At 36.7% G+C, this 22,881-nt stretch overlaps 3 protein-coding genes across 9 annotated transcripts; all 3 read left to right on the forward strand.

The window, feature by feature from the left end:
• The first annotated feature begins 131 nt into the window (after positions 1 to 131).
• Positions 132 to 8,858, forward strand: LOC140800821 (uncharacterized). Of its 4 annotated transcripts, none has more exons than XR_012111315.1 (14): positions 159 to 795; positions 1,029 to 1,058; positions 1,151 to 1,232; positions 1,321 to 1,377; positions 2,548 to 2,603; positions 4,267 to 4,489; positions 5,544 to 5,630; positions 5,702 to 5,776; positions 5,873 to 5,956; positions 7,184 to 7,242; positions 7,361 to 7,704; positions 7,796 to 7,884; positions 8,202 to 8,316; positions 8,395 to 8,858. XR_012111315.1 is itself a non-coding variant. In XM_073155702.1 (14 exons), exons 1-14 carry the CDS (start codon positions 317 to 319, stop codon positions 8,434 to 8,436), a joined length of 1,713 nt encoding a protein of 570 aa, XP_073011803.1. In that variant the 5' UTR covers positions 159 to 316; the 3' UTR covers positions 8,437 to 8,858. The 4 variants fall into 4 exon arrangements, 2 of the variants coding, with proteins under 2 accessions (XP_073011804.1, XP_073011803.1); XM_073155702.1 differs by having other exon boundaries at positions 7,470 to 7,704; XM_073155703.1 differs by lacking the exon at positions 1,029 to 1,058 and having other exon boundaries at positions 132 to 795; positions 7,470 to 7,704.
• Positions 8,859 to 9,902: 1,044 nt separating this feature from the next.
• LOC140800739 (uncharacterized) lies at positions 9,903 to 14,451 on the forward strand. Of its 4 annotated transcripts, none has more exons than XM_073155551.1 (9): positions 9,903 to 10,092; positions 10,502 to 10,624; positions 11,333 to 11,413; positions 11,529 to 11,617; positions 11,760 to 11,834; positions 13,421 to 13,482; positions 13,568 to 13,627; positions 13,738 to 13,929; positions 14,010 to 14,451. In XM_073155551.1, the coding sequence occupies exons 2-9, from the start codon at positions 10,502 to 10,504 to the stop codon at positions 14,129 to 14,131; spliced, it is 804 nt and encodes a 267-aa protein (XP_073011652.1). In that variant the 5' UTR covers positions 9,903 to 10,092; the 3' UTR covers positions 14,132 to 14,451. The 4 variants fall into 4 exon arrangements, with proteins under 4 accessions (XP_073011652.1, XP_073011654.1, XP_073011653.1 ...); XM_073155553.1 differs by having other exon boundaries at positions 9,924 to 10,092; positions 14,025 to 14,451; XM_073155552.1 differs by having other exon boundaries at positions 9,979 to 10,092; positions 10,498 to 10,624.
• A 605-nt stretch (positions 14,452 to 15,056) lies between these two features.
• On the forward strand, positions 15,057 to 22,646 carry LOC140800973 (probable 26S proteasome non-ATPase regulatory subunit 3). Its single transcript, XM_073155926.1, has 8 exons — positions 15,057 to 15,265; positions 15,353 to 15,543; positions 20,717 to 20,854; positions 20,927 to 21,063; positions 21,196 to 21,250; positions 21,339 to 21,449; positions 21,604 to 21,843; positions 21,916 to 22,646. Exons 1-8 carry the CDS (start codon positions 15,181 to 15,183, stop codon positions 22,426 to 22,428), a joined length of 1,470 nt encoding a protein of 489 aa, XP_073012027.1. The 5' UTR covers positions 15,057 to 15,180; the 3' UTR covers positions 22,429 to 22,646.
• Positions 22,647 to 22,881: the final 235 nt, after the last annotated feature.

The following is a 22,881-nucleotide window of genomic DNA, read 5'->3' on the forward strand; positions in this document are numbered from 1 at the left end:
TTTTTTCTTGAAAATTAATTTTCTCATACTCTTTGAAATTAGATTATAGTATTATGAGAAATAAAGAAGAGAGGAAGAGATTTGCAAATAGTATTATTTAGGGTTCGAACGGTACAGCGTTAAATGCAGGGTTTTATTTGCAAATAGCATATACCGTGTTTGTCAAGGTAAGCCCCCCGCTAGTTCGTTCCAAAAAAAGAAACGTCTCCTTTTTGCCTCCCTCTTCCGCCAATTTCTAGGGTTTTGGAAAGAAACCCCTCTTTCCTCCGTTACTAGGGTTTCCAACCAAATACCAACGAATTCCATCCGCGCGACAATGGATTTCGACGAGTACGAGTATCTGGAGAAGGCGGTGGAGAACCCAGAGCCGATGAAGGGGAAGGGATCGGCCAATGGCGTGGCTTCGGAGGAGAAGAAGCCTAGCCGGAGCTCCAGGAAGCGCTCCGACGAGGCTGGGCGCGATACCGAGCATCAACTAAAGCGGTCGAGATCGGAGGATGGTAGCGGCCGGGACCGTGACAGGCATCGGGAGAGAGGTAAAGAACGGGAAAGGGATCGCGATAAAAGCAGTAGGGAGCATAAGGAAAGGGAGGAGAGGAATGGGAAGGAAAGAGAAAGAGAGGTGGACAGGGATGCGAATCGAGAGCGTGAGCGTGAGCGAGAGCGAGATAGGGACAAGGGGAGAAAAAACCAGTTGGAGAGGCACCAGGAAGTGGAGCGAGAGAGGTACAATGATAGGAGCAAAGAAAGGGAGTTCAAAGAAAGAGATTTTAGAGAGAGAGATCGAGGTCCCAGGTAATTATTTCGTATTGTAGATTATTCTCCTCGTTTTCCTGCATCGTTTCCCTTCAGTTTACAAATTTTTTGTATGTTTAAGTAGCAAATTTTTTGTTCTTGTAATGTTCTTTTAATGGAAGATTTTGCATCGAGCAATTTTATGTTTTAGAGATTGAAAGCTATGGGCAGGATATTTTCTTGTATTAATACTATATTACTTTATTTAATACGTGTGCATATGAAATACACAGAAAACAAAATAGGACAATTTTGCAGCTTGAGTATGATATCCCCCCTCTTATAAGTATGTTCCACTTAATTACTACACTATTGGCACTTTGGTTAAAGCTCAAGTCTTTGGGATATCATGTAGACGTCCTAAAGATAGAAAGGAGGATGGAACAGAACTTGAGGCTGATCCAGAGAGGGATCAAAGAACTGTATTTGCCTTTCAGGTTTGCCATTATATTTTCTTTTCTTCCCTTTTCTTCTTCTGTTTTGCAGTTCTTTAGTTGTACTGATCTATTTTTGTTCTTTCCACAGATCTGTTTGAAGGCAGATGAAAGAGATGTGTATGAGTTCTTTTCCCGAGCTGGAAAGGTCAGTATTATCTTGAGTTGGTCTAGTCAAGTAACTGTTTATAGCATTAGATGTACTGCTAGGTGTATGCACAATGAAGGTTCTTTCTCATAAGCCAAGAGCACGAGTCAGTTCTTGTTATATTTTTAGAGCATTATCAGTTGCCTCAAACACTCAAATAAGAGTAAGATCGGTTTATCCTATATTTTTGGGTATCTACCAGGCATTTAGAGCTTAAGGCCTATGTTTGATGATAACTAATTCATGTTATGTGTTTCTATGTAGAATTTTAATAAATTGAGAGCAATGAAAACTAAATGATGAACTTTTCCTGTTTGGCCTTGAAAAAAATATGGGATTTTGTGATCCAAGGGAAAAGAAGCTGTTGTTTGAAAAGGGAACATCAAACTTTCCATTTTTTGATTTGTAGAAATGCAAATTGAGCGAAAGAGTGAAATGATGCTCAATTCTGTAATCTCATGCAATGAATAACAAACTACTGACTTATGTATCAAGTAACTCATTTCTTGGTAGTGCATAAATTTCCTAGTAGGACTTTCATATATTGTTCCATTCCACAATTTTCTGTAACCTAAAATAGCATCTACTACAAGATATCGACAACCAAATCTTTACTCTCAAGTCACAACCATTTGGGGTTGGTCATATAGATCCATATCCTCCGTTCATCTCTATTTAATCAATTGCTAGCTAAATATTTGTAGAATTTGTCCTTACTGAGCGATTCAGTTGTCGACTTCAGTGTAAATGCATTCTATTGATATTCTAGAAACAAAACATCACTCATTGTACTTTATAGTTTATACTTTATAGTCACAGCACTTTGTTGCCCAGCCAATCCCAGATATGTAAGTGGTATAACCTAAGTGCCTAGGTAGTTTGAGATGGGATTGCAGCGATCTTCTATCTCCATTTCAGGTTTTTGGTTTAGGTCATTTTCTAGTGATCAAAGACACTTTTCTTGTGTATTTACTGTTGCAATGAAATGTGACAGGGCATCATATAGGTCATGGTGCAATTATTTATGCTGTAGAGTGTCTCTGCCAGTGGAACCTTATAATTTAATGAGTTGACCTTTAAAAACTTTACACCATCGTTCATGTTTTACATCTATCTTAAAGTTAGGGTATGCCATTAAAATATTTGAAGAATTAATATTTGCTATTACAGGTGAGGGATGTCCGTCTCATAACAGATCGCAATTCAAGACGTTCTAAGGGATTTGGGTATGTACTTCTGAAGAATGGTAATATTTTATGTCATACATGGATCGAGGAGTCATGCTTCCAAGACATACATTTCATTTTCATGCCAAATAATTCTGGAGTGAAACTAGCTATGCTTGACTTGTTTGAAACTTTGATCAGCACCAACACTTGATTTTGTTATTTCTATCACACATACTTGAAAGTTGAAACTAGCTGTACTTTATTAGATATTTTTGTCATGAAAATGTAGAATTATGATTAACATCCATCCTGGGGAATATATAGTTACTTGGTAATTTATGCAGTTTCGGAGATAGGTAGTCTATCTTGAAAACTTTACGATCAACATCTTTCATTTGTTTGGCTGGGAGAATGGGTCTTTCAAGGCTGAACCAATTTCTTAGTTGAACTTAAATTGATGGTCATAGATGGGGCGTAAGCTTGATTGCATCCATATTCACTTAAGTAGGCACTTGTCTTGCAGGCACTCTGACATGGTCTATTTATGATCATACTAAACAGTGCTCTTTGCCTAGATTACACAGCTATTGGAAATTTTCAATTTGTACCTTTCAATGATTTCTTTTCTTTCTGATTGCTTGATCTAGTATGGTTGCTTTGCAAAACAAGTATACATGCAACACTACATATTAATGCTAAAGAAATTAGACATGTAGATTAGCTATTGAACTTATCTAGAAGATCAGATTGGCTCAGTTAATAGCAGAGGTACACTTGGTCAGTTTACTTGCAAGTATTGCATTTGTAGTATCCATCTAAAACATTTCCTACCAATGTTGATATCTCAGTGTATGAATTTACAAGGTAATATGTCTGATTACTTACCAATGGAGACGCTCAAACACTTCTCATTAGAAAAAGAAGTTAAAGTTAGATTGAGTAGATCCATTATGGCACTATTTATGAGGTCTTTATTAGACAACTCTAATTATTTGAGTGGTGATCGACTCTTTAGCCACAAGACTAAGCTCCATGGGAGGTAAAGAAGAAAGTCAGAAAGTATGACAACCATCTTCATTTATGTGTTGATTTTCTTATATAGTAATTTATTATAATCATCTTCTTTTGTGATATTGTCTTTCTTATTTAGTAATCCAATTGATTGTGCGTATTTATATGAAATGCAAGCTATCACTGGAGTTCTTTTGTTGCTGGACAACATAAGACTAATCAACAAGCAATCCATAATGAAGTGCAATATGGAGCTATAAACTAATCTTCAATGCTAAGATGCTGATGACAATTAAGCTCTCATTATGCATTTTCCTACTTGAATTGTTTGATTATCAGGTTATTGTAAATGCACAACTCCTTTCTTCTTAAGTTTCTTATTGGAGCCTTAACATTTTATGCTTACTTTTAGTTTGGGCAGCATATTGGAAATCAATGACCTATCATTAGATAAAAAATGATTTGTTAAAATACAAACTACAAAGTGAACTTCATTTGGTACAACTTATGAATATGTTTCATCATTCTCGATTTATTAAAATATGATCACATAAATTAATATTGTTCAGCTTGTGGTCCAGGTCCATGGGTCATCAAGTTCTATTACGTGCTTGTAGTATTTCTGAATTACGTGAAGGTACAACAAGCTTAATGATGCAATATATGTCCTAATGACCTGTGCAATGACTTTTGTAATTAATATGTGCAGTTATGTTGAGTTTTATGACTCCATGTCAGTCCCAATGGCGATAGCTCTATCAGGCCAGCTACTTCTAGGCCAACCAGTAATGGTTAAGCCCTCAGAGGCTGAGAAGAACTTAGCGCAGTCAACTACAACTGCTGGAGCTGGTGGGTCCACTGGGACTGGTGGAGCTAGAAAACTCTATGTTGGCAATCTTCACTTAAACATTACTGAAGTTCAACTACGTCAGGTATACAAGAAAAATATCTTCTTGACTTTGATTACTGACTGAACAAAGTGGCGCATATATCCAGTTTATTGATACATTAATATACATTGGGAGAGTCTCATCACGACACATTTATATTGTGTTTGCAGTAAAGGACTTGTCATATGGAATTAATGTGAGTTTGGCTTTCTTTTGTTTGCCAAATGCATCAAATATAAAGTCCTGGTAGATTAAGAGGTTGCATGATTGCTAATGTGGCTACATGTTGCTCATGAATGAACACACTGTTGACACTGAAATTGGTTTGGAAGAAACTATTTAGAAATTCGCTATTCATCTTCACAGCATGTAGGCAGCTGCATCATTTCTGAGTAATTTTTAGTTGTCAGCTTTTTTGGTATCTGTTTTCATTTCAAACTCAGTTATTTTATGCTCTGACTGCCAGTGTATCTTAGCCATATATGTACATATAGCTGCAGTGATCTTACTTTTATCTTATTCATACCTGGATTTGGCTTTTTATTATTTTTTGTTGATATGCTGAAAGGTGTAACTTTGATTCTTGGATAGTATTATATGAGGTTGTGAAGGGCCTCTTTATGCTCTATAATCCATCTTTATCTGTCCTTTATACACTTTCTTGAGTGCATATTTGTGCTCTTTTATCCATGTTACATGTATTCTTAGTTTATGTGATGCGAGAATGTGTTAAAAAAGATTCTAGGATACTAATCAACTCTTGATCTGAATCATATCAGAAAATGCATGGTTCTTTGTCCATGCATGTGCACGTTTTGTGTGTATGTTACATACATGTGTTCATGAGTTGACCAACTTACTACTGTAATGTGAATAGTGACTGAATTACGAGAAGTTAAGTAGGACTTTGCTGGGGTTTCTTAGTTTAGCCTAATTAGGTTAACCTTTCCTACTTATGGGAAGATTTTAATCTTATAGTGGGGATGTTTCGTATGTTACTACAAGGATAGTCAGATGAAACATCAGGTTCTGCCAGATCCCTTCTCATATATGTTTCCTTAACTACGTGTCTTACATGTAAGAGTGTATATTTCAGGTTTTTGAATCATTTGGCATAGTAGAGCTTGTTCAGTTACCCCTTGATCCACAGACTGGACTCTGCAAAGGTTTCGGGTTTGTTCAAGTAAGTAGCACCTTTAAATTACTGCTTTTGGCCTCATGAAACAGTCTTATGGTTTCTGTCTGTTGTACTAGTTTGCGCGCCTTGAAGATGCAGTAGCTGCTCAAAGTATAAATGGGCAACTCGACATTGCTGGCAGGACAATCAAGGTATGTTACTTATTTAATTATAACTTTTATTGTTGTTGGTTAGTGGCTGATGATAGAAATTATTTGTTCTTTAATTTGACTTGCATATATTTCTAGGTTTCTGCAGTCACAGATCAAGTTGGAATGCAAGATGCTGGTGGAAATGCTGGTGATTTGGATGATGATGAGGGTGGAGGCTTGGTATGTATCAACCTTTTTCTTGGTCAATCTCTTTCTCTTCTTGTAATTAATTAGCTGATTATATAAATTGGTTTTTTTCCTTAGATTTATGATATTTTGGATTTTGTATCTCTATGCTGAATCTTGTTTATGCTTACTTTTTCTAGCTAACAGTGCCCGGTAGGCATTTGATAATGCCCCGTGCCATCCATTTATTAACCCCGTGGCTCTTGTGCTGACCTTGTGTCACTTCATGCCAAACCAGGACAGGTTATTCAACTGGAGAATGTGTCTCATGCCAACTAGCAGGGTCAGCATCTACCATGATGATGGTTAATTGACATGGTGATCCGTTGATGTATATATTGTCATCGTTTAATCTCAAAGTGGATTCTGAACTATATGCAAAAGTTTGTCACTTATTCGCAAATCTCTAGAAACATAGACGTGAGAGAATGTGTTTTATGGTTGCCAATTGTATCAACAATCTGTTTGGCAAAAACTTGAGAAATAGATTTTTTAAAGGCAGTAAAATTTTATGTTAGAAGATTATAACAGATTAGTAACAACAGTTTTAGTAGGACGGAGGAATAGAGGTCTCAACTCTCATAAAGAGTACTTCTGTCACCATGAGAGTTCTCGGTTTTAGGAGCTTCTTTTGTTTTCCTGCTATTTTAGAATTTTGATAGCAATCATAGCATAGAAATTGAAGAGCGGGTAACTGGAATATCTAGTCCTGGTACTGAGCAGCTGAATTATGTCTTCATCTGACTGATGCTTGTTCCTTGTAATGTCAATATGCAATTTTTAGCAAATTATGTATTCATCTATCTTGTTGCATTTTGAGCTTTGGGATTGTGATGTGACTTTGGTGGATTTCTACCTTGGTTTGGTAGCTAAACTAGTTGCGTAATGTTATAAATATCTTGCACTTTAATGCTATGATCTGGTCTTAATATAGTTAGAATAACTTCTTTTACATTCCTTACCTAATTTCACTCTGTACTTATCCCATACAAAGTTGTGATCAGTATTACCTGGGTGCTCTACTGGACTACTAATGGTCTGTGGCTATTTTTTATAAGGCTTACTAATATGCAGAAAATGAGAACAATTCCACAAATATCTTTTTTGCCTGAATTTGTGGACTTCGTATTTTCTTGCCTATTAGAAATGCTTGTGACAAATGCGTGTTCAACTTGTTTCGCTGTTATCTACTGAGCTCATACTACTATTGTTATCTTGCAGTCATTAAATGCTCGTTCTAGAGCTCTTCTCATGCAGAAACTGGACCGCAGTGGCACCAGGTTTGATGGCACTCATTGTCTTTTGCTTTACCCTTGGATATGCTAATACAGAGTTTTAAGTATTAATAGTGACCTGTCCAAACTTAAAGATTCTTATCTGGATGCCTTTGCATCGCAGGGTGCCTTCTTTTTCCATTCAATCAAGTCTTTACAGACAAACAGATGGGCTCTCTCCAAATTTATATCTTGGACAAGTCTTATTTGACACTTTTAACTTTAATATGCAGTATTGCTGGTGCAATAGTCACACATGCAGCCAGCGATGCAGGCACTGCACCAACTGCATCACTTTTTGGTCATCCTGCGGTGGCTAATCCTGTTGTACAGCCCACTCTACCTGCGCTTGTTGGCTTTCCAGGTCTTACTCATCCAGTCACTCCAGCAGCACAACCAGTCTTAGAAGCTATTGGTATTCCCAGTGAATGCTTGCTGCTGAAGAATATGTTTGATCCGAGTGCGGAGGTCTGTTTATGTCTTTTTCTGATGTCATGATTCCAGTTTCCCTTTTTTCTTATAAGAATCATAGCTGCTAACATAATACAATTTGCTCCAGACTGAACCAGCTTTTGAGTTGGATATTGAGGAAGATGTTCAAGAGGAGTGTTCCAAATTTGGCATTGTAAAGCATATCTATGTGGACAAGTGAGATACTGCACTTCTTATTTGTGTTAATACTTAGTGCAAACAGTGAGATTTACTACACTGTAGAAGTATTCATAATTTGGAACTGAGATTCAATGTTAAGCTACACCTATCAGGGCATTAAAATGGCCGAGATCCATCATTCCAAGAATGCATAATTTTTTGAAGGATAATATGATGGATTAAGATAGTCTAGTTTGCTGTAATTTGTAAATATGCCTGCTCTTCTTAGAATTTATGTAATGTAAGTTGTGTTACTGACTTACTGCTAAACTATATTGAGTTGGTTGTCTCACATTAACGTGATTTTGCAACAGAAACAGTGCTGGCCATGTGTACTTGAGGTTCGACAGTATAAATTCAGCTACTAATGCTCAGCAAGCACTCCATGGAAGGTGGTTCGCTGGAAAGATGATCACAGCAACATACATGGTAATGCACTCTTTAATTGTCAGTGTTGTGTCTTCATTGGATTCCATCCCGGGCTGAGTTTTATCTGTTATTTTCCAGCTTCCCCAGAACTATGAAGCAAAGTTCCCAGATAGCAGCTGAAGTAGTCCCAGAAGGTGAACACATAATTCTGAATCTACCATTGGTGATGGTTGACCTGACTCAGACGAGGATCATGCCTATGCCCCTTTTACTTACTCTTTAATCCCTACACCTGCTCAAATGAAATACGGAAATCCTTCTATTGTTTGTGCAATCTTTGGGTTTTCAGGGCTTAATCTTCGTATGATCTGTCTTAAGTTATGTATTGTAAGCTCATGACTAGTAGTCATTTCGAGTAAACATTCTCCTGGTGGGATTGTGCTGAGTACTTGATAAGTTTATGCTTTAAAATTCTCTTAAGAGTTGGGTAACTATCTCTATTCTACCTGTATCTTTCCTGGCATCTCAACACTTTCACCTCTCGAGAATCCTGATCTAATGTTAATTGCTGAGGTGGCCAAATTTTTGGTTACATTTGCCTACCATTGTGCCTCACTTATTGGCCATATCAGTACATAGATGTGTCATGGGTTCAATTTATATCGGTATTGTGATTTAGTAGATTTTTATATTAGAGAGTTACATGTGCATAAGAGAGTTGATATAGTTGTCAATATATAAATGACTAGTCTTTTTACTCTTAGCTTATAATTAGTATATGTGTAACAAACTTGTGACCTTTTTGGATGAGAGAACAAAAGGTAATGGAAGCTGTGATTTATTTTCATTCATTTTAAGCCACTTTATATTAGTATATTAACTAAATAATAATTTATCTCAATACTAGTTTATTTATATTTTCTAATTGCTATTTTACCCTTGCAAAAATGTTATTTCAATCATTCTCTCTTTTCTCTGTTCATCCATCTACTATAAAATATTTTTCAATTATTCATGAAAATATCTCTACTTTTAATATTAAGTGTAATTATTATAATTTATGAATAAATATCATAATAGCTTAAACGATATAATATCTATTATGCAAGTTTAAAATGAGCATGAAAGTATTTATTTTAAAGAACATGTAGTCAATCAATCATCTCCTCAAAGAGCCCCCAGATTGGGACTGAGATCCATCCTAGCGACGGCTGTGCTAAAGTAGCGAAATTTTAATATCTATTCTATTAATCTAATTTAAATCAATCGAAGGGCATCTGAGTAAAATTCTTTTTACCTTTATTTTATATCATATCAAATATAATCATTACATCTTTATTTTAGAATATAAGTAAATATAGAAATAATTATTTCTAAAATAAAAATATAAATTAAATTTTGCTATTCTTATTCGTATCAATTCTAGATGTAAACAGAGGCTTAAGTTGCCCTGTAGCCTTCCAACCATTCCAAGGGGTATGAGCATGTTACATAGAGTTAAATAAGTAGGAAATGAATTCTTTTTTAAAATTCTACTTATCGGATCCGCATGTTACAATCTCGTACCCGTTAGTAGAAGGCCCACAGAGATCTCCACATCCGGTGCACCCTCACCTCGCGTAGACCAATCTAAAACCCATGGACTGGCCTTCTCATCGGACGGCTCACCTCTCTCCAAATGCCAAGTACGTGCTAACCCTAACCGAGAAGGGCGACCAGTTCGCTGTTACTGGTGTGAGATTGATATGCTATAAAAAGCAGTGGCGGTTGCCGAGGGAGCTTTCGGGCGGAATAGAAGAAAACGAGCCGTTGAAGAGGGCGACCGAGCAATTGGTGGTAAGAAACCTCATGTCTTTCGCCCCACGCAAGCCCTAACCTTCTCTCTCTCTCTCTCTCTCTCTCTCTCTCTCTTCTGCCTCTCTTTCTCTCTGTTCGTAGTGTTCTTCGCTCTCCGTTACGTTTTAGAATAAGTACTTGCTGTTCAGAACGAGATAACTTTGAGTCATTTGGGTTTTATTGTCTTCGTTGGACCAAATGATGCCCGACGTGATTTTTTTTTTTTTTTTTTTACTTTTTGGTTTGAAAATTTCTTCTTTGGATGTGATAAAACTGTCGCTTTTCTTTTGTTTTTGTTTTGTGAGGAGTCGTGATGTTTTAGGGTTTGTTGGTCGTCGACAGATTCGATTTTGATGCTGATTTTATTTTTATTTTTCTTCTTTTGTTATCTTTTCGGGGGGTGAGGAAGATGGATCGGTACCAGAGGGTGGAGAAACCAAGGGAGGATACCCCGATTAAGGAGAATGAGATTCGTATCACCACTCAGGGGAGAATGCGCAGCTACATAACGTATGCTACCAGTCTGTTGCAGGTATGAGATGTGTTTTGAGAAATGTAGCGTTGTATCCATTTTTTTTTTGGGTTAAAAAAATGTTATTGTGGACGGTGATAATAAAAATGTATACTTGAGAATATGCAATTTGAATAATTCTACGGATCTCTTTATTATCTTGTGGATTTAAGTACAATAAATTATATAGTTGACCACATCTGATTTCTCATGAATAAGTAAGGGTGAGGTAAAATTATGGCAAGTAATTCAAAATTTGTATGATTGCATTCGATACTTTTTGTTTGAGATGTATCCATTTAGTCTGTAGAAATAGACAATTCATTCTTATTAGCTTAATAGGTATTAATATTGTTAATTGGGTTGATGCAATAGTATACTGTAGGTAAAGGTATTTAGAGCACCACTAACTGAAACATGTTCCGAATTTCTACATTTGAATCTCCTGTAAATATTTTTGGGACTTTGAACCTGTCAAAACTGCTGGAACTGTTTACACTGAAACTCAAAGCCTTATAAAGACAGAAACCGATTACCATGAACCCTGATAATTATTGCAATGCTCTATCTTTAGTTCCTTTACTATCTAAGAGCTGATAACTTTTGATGGTTTAGTTTTGTATGCTGAGAACTTTCAGCAGTTCAACAAGAGTTCCATTTTCCATAAGTCACCTTGTTATGCAGATAGATATCTTCATTTCATTAACAATATATGTATTAACTTTTCAGGAAAAAGGTTCAGATGAGATTGTATTCAAGGCAATGGGAAGAGCTATCAACAAAACTGTCATGATTGTTGAACTTGTCAAGGTACTATATGTACCCTCTTAGAGCTTGTATACTCCTAAGTCTCTCTTTATCTCCTCCCTCTCTCCCTCGTTGACAAGCATTTGCCTATTCTCACTTTAACTGTCATCATCTGCAGAGAAGGATTGTTGGTCTTCATCAGAATACTGCCATTTCTTCTACTGATATCACTGATACATGGGAACCATTGGAAGAAGGCCTGCTGCCGTAAGCAATCGAATTGTTATATTTCAGAATGAAACATTTCTTGCTCAATGGCATTATTGAACATAATGTGTTAATTTCGATTTGATGTTGGCTATTTGGAGTTCTTCTTGGCCTTATTGTAATTGTGGTCTTTGTTTTGCAGTCTTGAGACCACTAGGCATGTGTCTATGATTACAATAACATTGTCCAAGAAGGAACTTGACAAGACCTCTGTTGGGTGAGTGTACAAGATTTATCTAATTCCATTTCATTTTAGGCAGCATATTACCACTGAAAAAATGGATTATTGAAGTAGTTGCAACTTTGTAGCTTTCTTATTTGCAACATATGTGGACAACCTTGTAGTTATAGCTATTACTTGCTTTTGCTTATTGCTACTTGTGAATCAGATCTAATTTTTGAACTTATTCTCATTTGTAGTTATCCATATGTGTAGTCCTTCTATTTTTGAGTTATTGAATTTGTTTAGGAAGTTCACATTCTTGTAGTATTCATGTTATTACACACGACCATTTCTTAATAGGGAAAGTCAATTTAATTAATGTATATTGAAGTAGCATAAACAATCTGGTCCAATTTTTTGTTCTTTTTAGAGGCTTCATTATTCTTGGATCAGATTTAGCAGTTATAGTTGGAACTTAGTTTTTTGCTTAGATATTATCTCAGAATTGGAAGATTCTAGATTTACCACAAGAAATTATGTTTTTAAGCTTTAAGAAATGGAGTCTATATCCATGTTTTAAACTAATATGGTTTTATGGTTTGTCTCAGTTGAAAATTGCAATGTAGAACTTAATTTTCATGTCAGGCTGGTAATGATTGGAATGCAGAAGATAGCTTAAGCTTGTATATCCTTTCCTTATGGCAATATTTCATATCCAACTTTGGATTCTGATAAATTCAACCGAAAATAAAATTTCTAGAAGTAAAGCAAGCAGCATTTTTACCCAACTTCTAAACACTTGGAGCTTTGCTGTTAATTATGAGAACAAGTATGTGCAAGACAAAGATCACAAAAGGTCAGGACCACCAAGAGACAAATAATAATCAAATTTTAATTTATTTTAGTGAATTGCTGTTTTCGAGGGCTTATGCCTTAATTATGAAAAATTGTGCTCTTTTAGCTGATGAAGACAACAGTTTTTACATGCCTGTGGGATACCTAACCTTCTAATTTCCATTATTTAAATACTCATAGACTGTGAAATACAAGAATAAGGTTTAACTTATTTATAATCATTCAATGTTTGTTGTTTTATCATTTATGTGGTAAAGTTATTGAATATTGCATGTTCTGCTTTTTAATTTCTAGGATACATCTATCTTCTCTTAATTGATGCTAAATTTTCTGAATCAATACTATCATATTCCTAGCAAAGCTTCTTGCTTGTGACTCTGTGTTTCATTATCAACCTATTATGTTACTTTCAGTAGAAACCTTTTTCATTTTATTAGTACAGTGGCACTTCAAGTGCTCTTAACAGATTTTATTATTTATCCATTAATCCATTGGTGACTGGTTGGTTAGAAAATTGAAGATCAGAGATTGCTTGAGATGGACTAGGGCATCATATAAAGTTATCTAATGCGAGCTGTTTGTAAGCTGTTAGCTTTTTCAACAAATAGGTGCAAGATTGTTGGTTATATTGTATAAGTATCTTGCATCATTCTTATAGAGTGTATGGTCCTGTCAGCTGTCCAAGTACATAACTTTGCATTGCCCTTGGTAATGTAGAAGGTGGTGTTTAGTTTGTTTCCAGCTTATCCAGCAAAGAGTTTCTTATGCAACTTTGCTTTTCGCAGGTATCAATCTCCTTTACCAGAGGATCAGGTGAAACCATTAGTACAATTTGACTACGAAGGAGGTATGCATGTGATCCATCTTTCTCTTTTTAATTTTGTTGATATATCTCTAAGCTCATGTTTTTTGACTTTATGTTGATTATGTAGAGGAATTGCCAGTTGGTCGAGGGAGAGGCCATGGTGGTCGTGGCTGGGGAAGGGCTCGTGGTAATTTGACCATCCTGAAATGAATAGTTGTTTGATTCTACTTCTACATATGGATTATCTACTTTCCAAGAATTTGTAATGGGGTGCCGATTCGGGACAATTAATTTTAGGAAATGGTGTTACTGACTTTGGTGATGGAGGCTGGGACAACCGTGCACATGAATATGGTACCAATGGCTATGCTCGTGGTAGAGGTCGTAATTTCAGAGGCCATGGTAGAAGAGGATATAATGGCCACCCTGATTATCAACAAGAAGCTGGTGGCTACAATGATGAGGCTCCTGCTCCCACCCAATGGAGAGGTGGGCAATTATTCTTCCAAATCCGATAAACTATCTAACTTATATGAGATGTTCTTAAACCAACATTTAGTTTATGTAAGGCCATCTGGATGCAGGTCGTGGTCGTGGAAGGGGACTGACCCGTGGAAGGGGACTGACCCGAGGTAGGGGCCGCGATGGTAAATCAAATGGGCTGATCAATGCAGTTTCCGTCGGGGCATAACCTGTTATATCCATAGATGCAAATTTCCTATTTATGGCTTTGTTGGATGCCTGCTCTCGGTGTGAAGATGTATCCCTTGTTCTGTTATCCATTAACTGTAGTCTGTTTAAGCTGCCACTCTGTTAGTGATGGCAGGATCATAGGCTTAGGTTAACTCTTTTATTTGTTTTACAAGGTCAGACTAATTGTAGGATTCAGTTGATAGAGCAGTACATTCTTTATTTTTTCTTTTTTTTTTGGTCATGTATCTTGAGGGACTTAATGTTCGTTCTGATGTTTTGGATCTGTTTTATGTACAACATTCCTCTGTTTTAGATCAATTTACTCTTACTCGAGGTCCTTAATTCTTTACAAGATACGAACTAGTTGACACTTGAGAATCTAATAGCTATGAGCAAAGTAAAGGTGAAACGAGTTGAGTTATGATGAAAGTCATTCACACTCATATTAACTTTAGTTTTCTAATTTATCAATTTATATAATAAACTATCACTTTAAAATGATCTTATTGAGTAAGTTTATAAAGTTCCTAAAAAAAAACCAAATTTGGAGATCAAATAAGAAGTACTTTATTTTTAAAGTAAATAGAAATATTCTTATTTTTTAAAAGAATGGTTAGGTTTAAATTAACCTACGATATTTTTGAGATATTAAAATAAAATATAGGGATTTAAATAAATATTATAGGAGGCTTTTAAAAATATTTTATGTTCTTTTATTAATTCCGTTATTTAAAATATTAATTGTTAGGTACTGCTTTTTTTTATTTTGCTAGGCCTAAAATATTACTTTTTGGTCCAAATATTATGCTAAATTAATTAATTGCAAAAACAAAATAAGCAAAAGAGGAAATGTTAGGGGCATTCTAGTCCATGAAAAAAGTTTAGCCCAACTCCAAAGTGAGATCAGATGCCATGTCTTGCCCATCACGCCATATATAAGCGAACACCCAAAACTCTCTCACCTCCCTCTTCCTCTCTCTCTCTCCTCTCCTCCCCTCTCCCCCAAATTCTCTCGCATCTCCCAACCAGCAGCAGCAAACAGCAAGAATGACAGCAGATGTAGAGATGAAAGATCCGCATGCGGCCCCGTCCGCCTCCATCTCCTCCGCCGCCTCCTCTTCTACCCTTCAACGTGAGCTCCGAACCCTAAAAACCCTAGCTTTCCTCCTCCTCCTCCTCCTTCTCCGATTTATGAATCGATTCTTGGACGTTTGTGTAGATCTGAAGGAGATCGCGTCGCTGATCGAGACCGGCGCCTATGCCAAGGAGGTGCGGCGGATCGTGCGGGCGGTGCGCCTCACGATCGTGATACGCCGCAAGCTAAAAGCTTCCGTTGTTGCTGCCTTCCTCGCCTTTGCACTTCCTCCTGGATCCGAGGCCCTTTCGCGTCTCTCGTCATATCTTCCCAAGGTACTGTCTGGTTTTAGGGTTGATTGTTGTTGATTCCTTTTGCGGGTACTGATGTGTTTTTATTTGTATATGCAATCGAAAGGTGTGAACTTGCGTGACTTTTGTTCAAATGCTTTCTTGGGTTACTTTGAAATTTGGTTCCAGTTATCCAGGACTGCTGTATTTAGTTCGTTTATTCAGTTATGCTGTTTGTAATTTCTTGCCCACTTGTCGGTTCTTGATTATGATAGACTACGGTATATATATAAACCATTCTCATATTCAAGAAGGGCATTTAGATTCTAATATTGATGTGGCCATCGAAAGATACGATTCTGTAGGAATCCTAAGACTGACTTTGTGTGAAGAATGGAAAATTTTGCATCAGAACAGATCTGCTTTTCACTAACGCATAGGTGGCTGCTGGAGGTAAAAACAGAAAAGCCTATAGATAACGAGATAGTTATTAGGATAGGCAGCAGGGTTGATTGAAGTAAAGAGTCATTTTTGGGCTTCGGATTGGTAAAGTTGAGGTTTATCTTTGGATTGCTAAAGTTGAGGTTTTAGAAGAGCGTGAAAGGGCAAAGTTGGGCATATTTGGTGGTCGTTTCTTTTATGCTATATCCCTCTGGAATTCAATCAGGGTTTGGATGTGTTTTGCAGATAGATTAATTTTGTGGACCGGTCTATTTGACCAATTTATAAGTACATCATGACGGAAGTATGTGTTTGCAATCATATTCAGTACAAGGTGAGATGAGGACTATACACCTTAGTGGTAAATAATTTTTTGCATGTTTTATCCTCTACATCTGGAAATCTGAATGAGCATGTTAGGTTGAAAGTAGGTTGATAGTATATGACAGTCATAGTTGCGTTGGTCATTTCTACTGCCTTAAGTTGCGTATTATATATTCTTTTGGATCACTGATACCTTTGCAGCAGTCAAGAATTTGTGACGAATGATTGGATGCTGCGTGATTTTTTTTATTTAATATTTATTATCTAGATTATTCAAGTTACTTGCATCATGAGTTATGTCTATTTTTTATTCGCTAAATAGATTGAAATCAATGCTTATACAACTTGATATTGTGCTTCATTTTTCTTCTTGATCTATTTCTTTCTTATAGACTAGATGATCTACATGAAGGTTGCCATCTTTCTCTTTTCCTTTTTCCTTAGTAGTTGGTAGGGTGAATTCTGGTGGTTTATCATAGAGAGCCTAAACAGCAATAAATATGCTGAATAACTTTGCCTACTAATAATCAAGGATTGTCGTGTCGAATGCATAGGCAGCCCAGGGTGTGCCAGTTGCACACTTTTAATATATATTTTTAAGGTATTCTATTCCTATAGAGGTCTTTTAGTATATACTTTTGGTTTGAATATACATATATATAAATTAAAGCCTACATTAGAGTCTTTTTTCCCCTAATTTCTAATTTTTTGAAGTAAATGATTTTCATATTTTGTTAGTGATTTAAAAAAAAACAAATAATTTTAATTGTGTTGAAATTTTAGTTAAAAATTATAAAATTTGAGTTCAAATCAACTCATGTGGAGTTAATATAACATATTCCTATATCAATTTTGACCTAGTTTGAATGAATGACACATTAATTTTGGAATTTTTAAAATTTGGAGAAATTTTGGGGGAAATCAAAATTTCTTTTTGATTCCTACATTTTTAAAAATAATTTTCATACGTCTAGTACCAAATTGCTAGATCTATATAGAAATGTCGTTACAAATGGTAGATTTAGGCATAGCTCCAATTTGAAGAACAAAAGAAAATTTTACCTTCTAATGAGATTTGAATAAGCAATCTTGAATTCCTGCTTAGTCTCCTTTCTTTTATCTCTCTCCTCTCACTTCAACCATTTTTTTTGGGTAAAATGGTTGCCAAAGGCCCAAGAAACCCTTAATGGGTCTCTTTGCCTAACCCTTAATGGGTTAGTAGGTTTCATATTAGGCGGCATAGGTCGGCACGGTCTAGTAGGGGAGTGCCGATTGGCACAACCATCCTTGCTAACAACCCTTACAAATTTCTTAGGAAGTCCTTGTGCTTTTATCCCTTGCACAGAATTTAGGCAGAACAATGAAAATGTTTGTTGGTGCCTTTGTTCTAAAATTCTTCATGAGCTTTTTCAATTTCTAGTTGTGCTCTAGTGAAGCAAGTGCTCTTACTGGATATGTTGTTTGGCCAAGCATTGCACAAACTACATGATGTTAGTAGCACTTGGTGAAATTAACATGTCTTCTCATTTTTGAGTTATGTTGTTGCCTGTAGATGACCCAAGTTGTTGAGAAAAAACTTCCATTGATAAAGGATAGATTGTCTGATAACTTGTATACTGCCTAGGCACTGTGCGGTGAGATGGCTGCCCGTATTCCATAAGCATCTTTCAAAACATTGATGTGCATAAAGCTTTTTAAGGTATTATGTTTTTCTCGGGCATACCTCATGTTAGGTCTATCCATAGCCTATTGTATAGTCATCATCTTATAGTCTCATTATTAGTGTATGCAAAAGTGGCTCTGGTGGCCACCTTGACGGGGACGGCACACCGATCGCCCTTCCAATGTATTATGCGAGCCAATTTGGCATTCGAATGGCTTACAAACTTTGGTTGGTTGATTTGATGTTTGGAGCCAGATTGAAATTTTTGTTGAAAGACAAAAACTTCTCATCGTGCTTTAGATCCTCTCCTCTCTCTTGAACACTTTCTCTTGATCCCTATCTCTCGAACCCTCTCCTCTCTCAACAATGGTTGGCGAATGGTGCATGACAACCAATGGAGCTTGGTGGCGGATGATGCACATCAGCATGTCTCTCATCTCTTCTCTGTATGCTCTCTCTCACATGTGGCCACCCCCATCGGGGGCCACTCCCACCTCATTCTCTCTCTCTCTCCCACTCTCTCCCACTCTCACATTCTCGTCCACTCTTATTACTATTGAGATGATCTTTAGTGTAATTTTTTATTTTTTGCCCTTACTACTAGAAGATGGTTTGTGCTGTTTATCTATTTGCAGGTTTAGCTATCACTTGATTCACCTCAATCTGAAGGATTTGATCATGTTGTTTATCTATTCAAAAATAGTTGTGAACTTCTTGTTATTGTTGTGAATTGTGATTATGTTATATTGTATTTTGGTGTAGTGGACTATTAAGAAGTTACAAATTGTATTAGTATATAAATGTCATGTTTTTGAAAAGTGATTTTAGCGGCCGCCCCGCTAACCTAGTATGCGCCTATACTAGGTATTTGGAGTTTTTGGCTTCCTGATTTATTATTTGCCTAGTCGATTTGTCACTTGTCGGGCATTGTAGGTTGGGTGGAGGGAACGGGTTAAACAAAAGTAGTAGCAGTTAAGTTAACAAGAGAAAATAAACCTTCTCCATTTGATCTTCAGAACAAGTCCTAAATCTCTAATATCTCTTGATCCCTCCTCTCTCAATGGTGGATGGTGAGCGGTGCACGACAATGATGGTCAAGAGGAGGCACACAGTGTTGCGGCCCACTAAGCCAGAAGACATTATTAGGGCGAGACTGGAGGGGGTCAAGAGGAGGTCGCCAATAAGGAAGAGTGTGGCGATGTTGATAGCTTGGGATGTGGTGGGGCCCTTGTGGGGGATCATGGATTTGATATCCTCCGTCATCAAATGCCATTGTTGTTGCTTGTAGTGTTGCTCCCTTTCTCGATCACCCATTGTTATGCCTTTTGTTTTCGAAGAGAATTAAAAAAGTAGGGAAGAAAAGGAGGGAGGATAGAGGTCTATAAAGAGGGGGAAAGGTCTGGCATGTGTGGGAAAAGGCGCATGCTGTGGGTGGGAGTGAGTTATCTTCTTCACTTAGTTGTTTTCAACTAGGCCAAGTCCAAGAACATGGGGTTAGTGGGCCAAAATCCCTAGTACCCTTCGGTCTTTAGTAAGCCCAATTCTACCTTCTGTAACAATAGATGTATAAAGTTATTGTTATTATGGTTGAGAATTATGATAATGTTATTTAGTATTTTGGTGTAGTGCACTATTAAAATTTTATATAAACTATACTAGCATATATTATATATCATATACAATTATTCTTAATTTTTTATATATTAAAAATGTTAGATCGTCTTGGCTTCCACCTTTTGTGTAGGCACTATGTAGTGAGGTGAATGCTCTCGTCTTAAAAGACACTATATAATGCTCTCGTCTTAAAAGACACTATATAATATATGTCTATATACCATTACTTTTAATTTTTTATATATTAAAAGGGATAATTATACGAAAACTTCATGAACTATTGTTTTTTTTCCTTTTTAAGTACACATTTACCTCCTAAACTATAGAAAATCTCTTACCCCTGCCTTGACGGTGTTAATGGAAGACATCAAATGAATATTTACATTTAATTTTTTATTTCCTCTAAAATAAGGGTAAAATGATCTTTATAGAGTCTAAAATTGATTACGTGAAACTCACATTTCATTTTTGCCCAAGAAAAATTTAACGGAGAACTAACAAAAGGGGCATTTGAGAGGTTTCTATAGTTAAGGAAGTCAATATGTTTGAGGGTCGATGTGAAAATGGACAATGGTTTAAGGGGTTTTAGTGAAATTATTTCTATGAAAGAGGCTAAACTGCATAGGCGCCCATATATTGCTTAAGCGTTAAGCCAAGGGATGACTGCCTGCCTTTCAAAACATTGATTTTATATTGTTATTTTGTATTTTGGTGTAGTGGACTTTTAAAATATTTATATATACTATCTTAATATATATTATATATCATATTTTTTTATATATATGAAAAATGCTAGACTGCATGGGCACATATCTACTGCCTAGGCGATATGCAGTGCGGTGACTGTCCGTATACGCCAGTGTCTTTCAAAACATGATTATTTGTGCTACTCCCTGAAGAAAATTTCTTACTGTCCTTGAATAATATTTCTATATTCTTTCAGTTGATAACTTCTGTGTGGTGAGGTTAAACTTGTTGCTGCTTCCTTTTGTTGAACATTTGTTGCTTTTCTATGTCAGTTTCCTTCTTTCTTCTTTATTCCATGAAGCTTAGATGGAAGATGATATTAGTTTATTGAGATCGGCAAGGATTCATCTTGTGACATTGGAAATATGAATACCTAGTACATGTCTGTTATATGATGATTTCTTGTTTCTGCACATGATTGATGTTTAGGAAGATGAGCATGACATGGATGTTGATACAGCGAGTTCAGCAAGTCAAGTTCCTGCTAAACATTCTCTACCTGAGCTTGAGATATACTGTTACTTGCTTGTGCTGATATTTCTGATTGATCAAAAGAGATACAATGAGGTAACTTCTTCTAGCTCATGGCTTTGTGCTTCTGTAGTGAACATAAAGTTTATTTATTTTGCTCCTTCTCAGGCTAAAGTATGCGCCTCTGCAAGCATTGCTCGTCTCAGGAATATTAACAGGAGAACAGTTGATGTTTTAGCATCTAGACTCTACTTCTATTATTCATACATTTATGAACTGACTGATAGTCTTGCTGAAATTCGTGGGTGAGTTCATTTTTTATTTTTCAATGCACCAAATTCACCGTTATCCACGAAATTCCAATGTGGTCTGACATCTCATTTCTTTTAGTTAGATTGTTTCATCTTCCTTTTGTTGTGATTTTCTTCCATTTGTAGGACTCTCCTTGCATTGCACAGGATGGCCACTTTAAGGCATGACGAGCTCGGTCAGGTTTGTTTCTTATTAGATTTGTACTTGAGTATTATATGCAAAAGTATGGTTTATGCTAAAACTTGTTGGTTGTGTTGGTGGGATGCAGGAGACCCTTCTGAATCTGCTACTTCGCAATTACCTCCATTATAACTTATATGATCAGGCAGAGAAACTTAGATCGAAGGCACCACGTTTTGAGGCTCACTCCAATCAACAGGCAAAAATCTTTCCTTACATTTTTTGCTCACATGTCCCACTCTTAAAAAAAATGATTTGTATATGGAAGCTATCAGTTTCTTTCTAATCGCAAATCCTAAGGAGTATGGATAATAGTATTTAATGTGCATATGTTGATTTGGAAAATCCTCCAGTTCTGCCGGTACTTGTTTTACTTGGGAAAGATCAGGACTATTCAGTTAGAGTACACTGATGCTAAAGAAAGCCTCTTGCAAGCTGCTAGAAAGGCACCAGCTACAGCCCGCGGATTCCGGATTCAATGCAACAAATGGGCTATCATAGTCCGATTACTTCTGGGAGAAATCCCTGAAAGAACCGTCTTCATGCAGAAAGGAATGAAGAAGGCCTTGACACCCTATTTTGAGCTTACTAATGTAAGATTCATTTTCCACTAAAGAGACAAGCTTAAGATAATTCAGTCTAACATTTTGGTCTATGATCCTTAGGCTGTCCGGGTAGGGGATTTGGAACTGTTTAGAACTGTTGCAGACAAATTTGCCAGCACTTTTAGTTCGGACGGGACACGCAATTTGATCGTGAGGTTGCGCCATAATGTTATTCGTACTGGACTCCGCAACATTAGCATTTCGTACTCGCGCATCTCCCTGGCTGATGTCGCCAAAAAGCTGAGATTAGACTCTGATAATCCTGTAGCAGATGCCGAAAGCATTGTATCCAAGGCCATTCGAGATGGAGCAATTGATGCCACGATCGATCACGCCAATGGATGGATGGTATCAAAGGAGACTGGTGATGTCTACTCGACAAATGAGCCCCAGATTGCTTTCAATTCTAGAATTGCATTTTGCCTGAACATGCACAATGAAGCAGTGAAAGCACTAAGATTCCCTCCAAATTCGCACAAAGAAAAAGAAAGTGCGGAGAAGAGGCGCGAGAGGCAACAGCAGGAGCAGGAGCTTGCCAAACACATAGAAGAGGAAGATGATGACGAGTTTTAGATTGATCTGTCATGACTGTTGTTTGCCTAAGATGTTTCCACTGGAGTCGGCTGTTTCTATTTTGATCTTTTAATCTAATTTTTTATTTTGAAAAAAAAAACTTTGTTTACATTAAGTCTGCAGATACTGCAGCAGTATCTTGATTGCGGATGCTAGGAACAGTAATCAATTGTACTCTTTTATTTAGAGAATTCTAGTTATGATGCTCATGTTGGTCAGAGGTGATGGGTACTTATATAATCAACCAGCTTCCAAGTTGAGAATGAGCTAATCCTAAAGAATGGTCAAAGGAAAGCTTAGTTGAAAAGCAAGTGAATACATTGGACTCCGAGAATGAGAAATTGGTGCTACTAAGGTACATGCATGCAGTTTGCATCTCTACAACTGAAGCCCAACTGGTAGTTGATTGCTTATTCTTCTTCTCAGTGTACACTTTTGATCTCCATGATAGGC

This window comes from Typha latifolia, chromosome 14, assembly GCF_019914945.1.
Source record: "Typha latifolia isolate L0001 chromosome 14, TyphaL0001v2, whole genome shotgun sequence".
NCBI lineage: Eukaryota > Viridiplantae > Streptophyta > Magnoliopsida > Poales > Typhaceae > Typha > Typha latifolia.

What these genes read in the sequence shown, in the direction of transcription:
- LOC140800821 (XM_073155702.1), top strand. Translation starts at nt 317, where the DNA reads ATGGATTTCGACGAGTACGAGTATCTGGAGAAGGCGGTGGAGAACCCA. An exon ending in AGACGTTCTAAGGGATTTGG is followed by an intron (nt 2,604 to 4,266) that starts GTATGTACTTCT and finishes TAATATGTGCAG; the next exon opens with TTATGTTGAGTTTTATGACT. An exon ending in CTGGACCGCAGTGGCACCAG is followed by an intron (nt 7,243 to 7,469) that starts GTTTGATGGCAC and finishes TTTAATATGCAG; the next exon opens with TATTGCTGGTGCAATAGTCA.
- LOC140800739 (XM_073155551.1), top strand. Translation starts at nt 10,502, where the DNA reads ATGGATCGGTACCAGAGGGTGGAGAAACCAAGGGAGGATACCCCGATT. An exon ending in ATGCTACCAGTCTGTTGCAG is followed by an intron (nt 10,625 to 11,332) that starts GTATGAGATGTG and finishes TTAACTTTTCAG; the next exon opens with GAAAAAGGTTCAGATGAGAT. An exon ending in ACAATTTGACTACGAAGGAG is followed by an intron (nt 13,483 to 13,567) that starts GTATGCATGTGA and finishes TTGATTATGTAG; the next exon opens with AGGAATTGCCAGTTGGTCGA.
- LOC140800973 (XM_073155926.1), top strand. Translation starts at nt 15,181, where the DNA reads ATGACAGCAGATGTAGAGATGAAAGATCCGCATGCGGCCCCGTCCGCC. An exon ending in GGCATGACGAGCTCGGTCAG is followed by an intron (nt 21,251 to 21,338) that starts GTTTGTTTCTTA and finishes GGTGGGATGCAG; the next exon opens with GAGACCCTTCTGAATCTGCT. An exon ending in AGGCTCACTCCAATCAACAG is followed by an intron (nt 21,450 to 21,603) that starts GCAAAAATCTTT and finishes AAAATCCTCCAG; the next exon opens with TTCTGCCGGTACTTGTTTTA.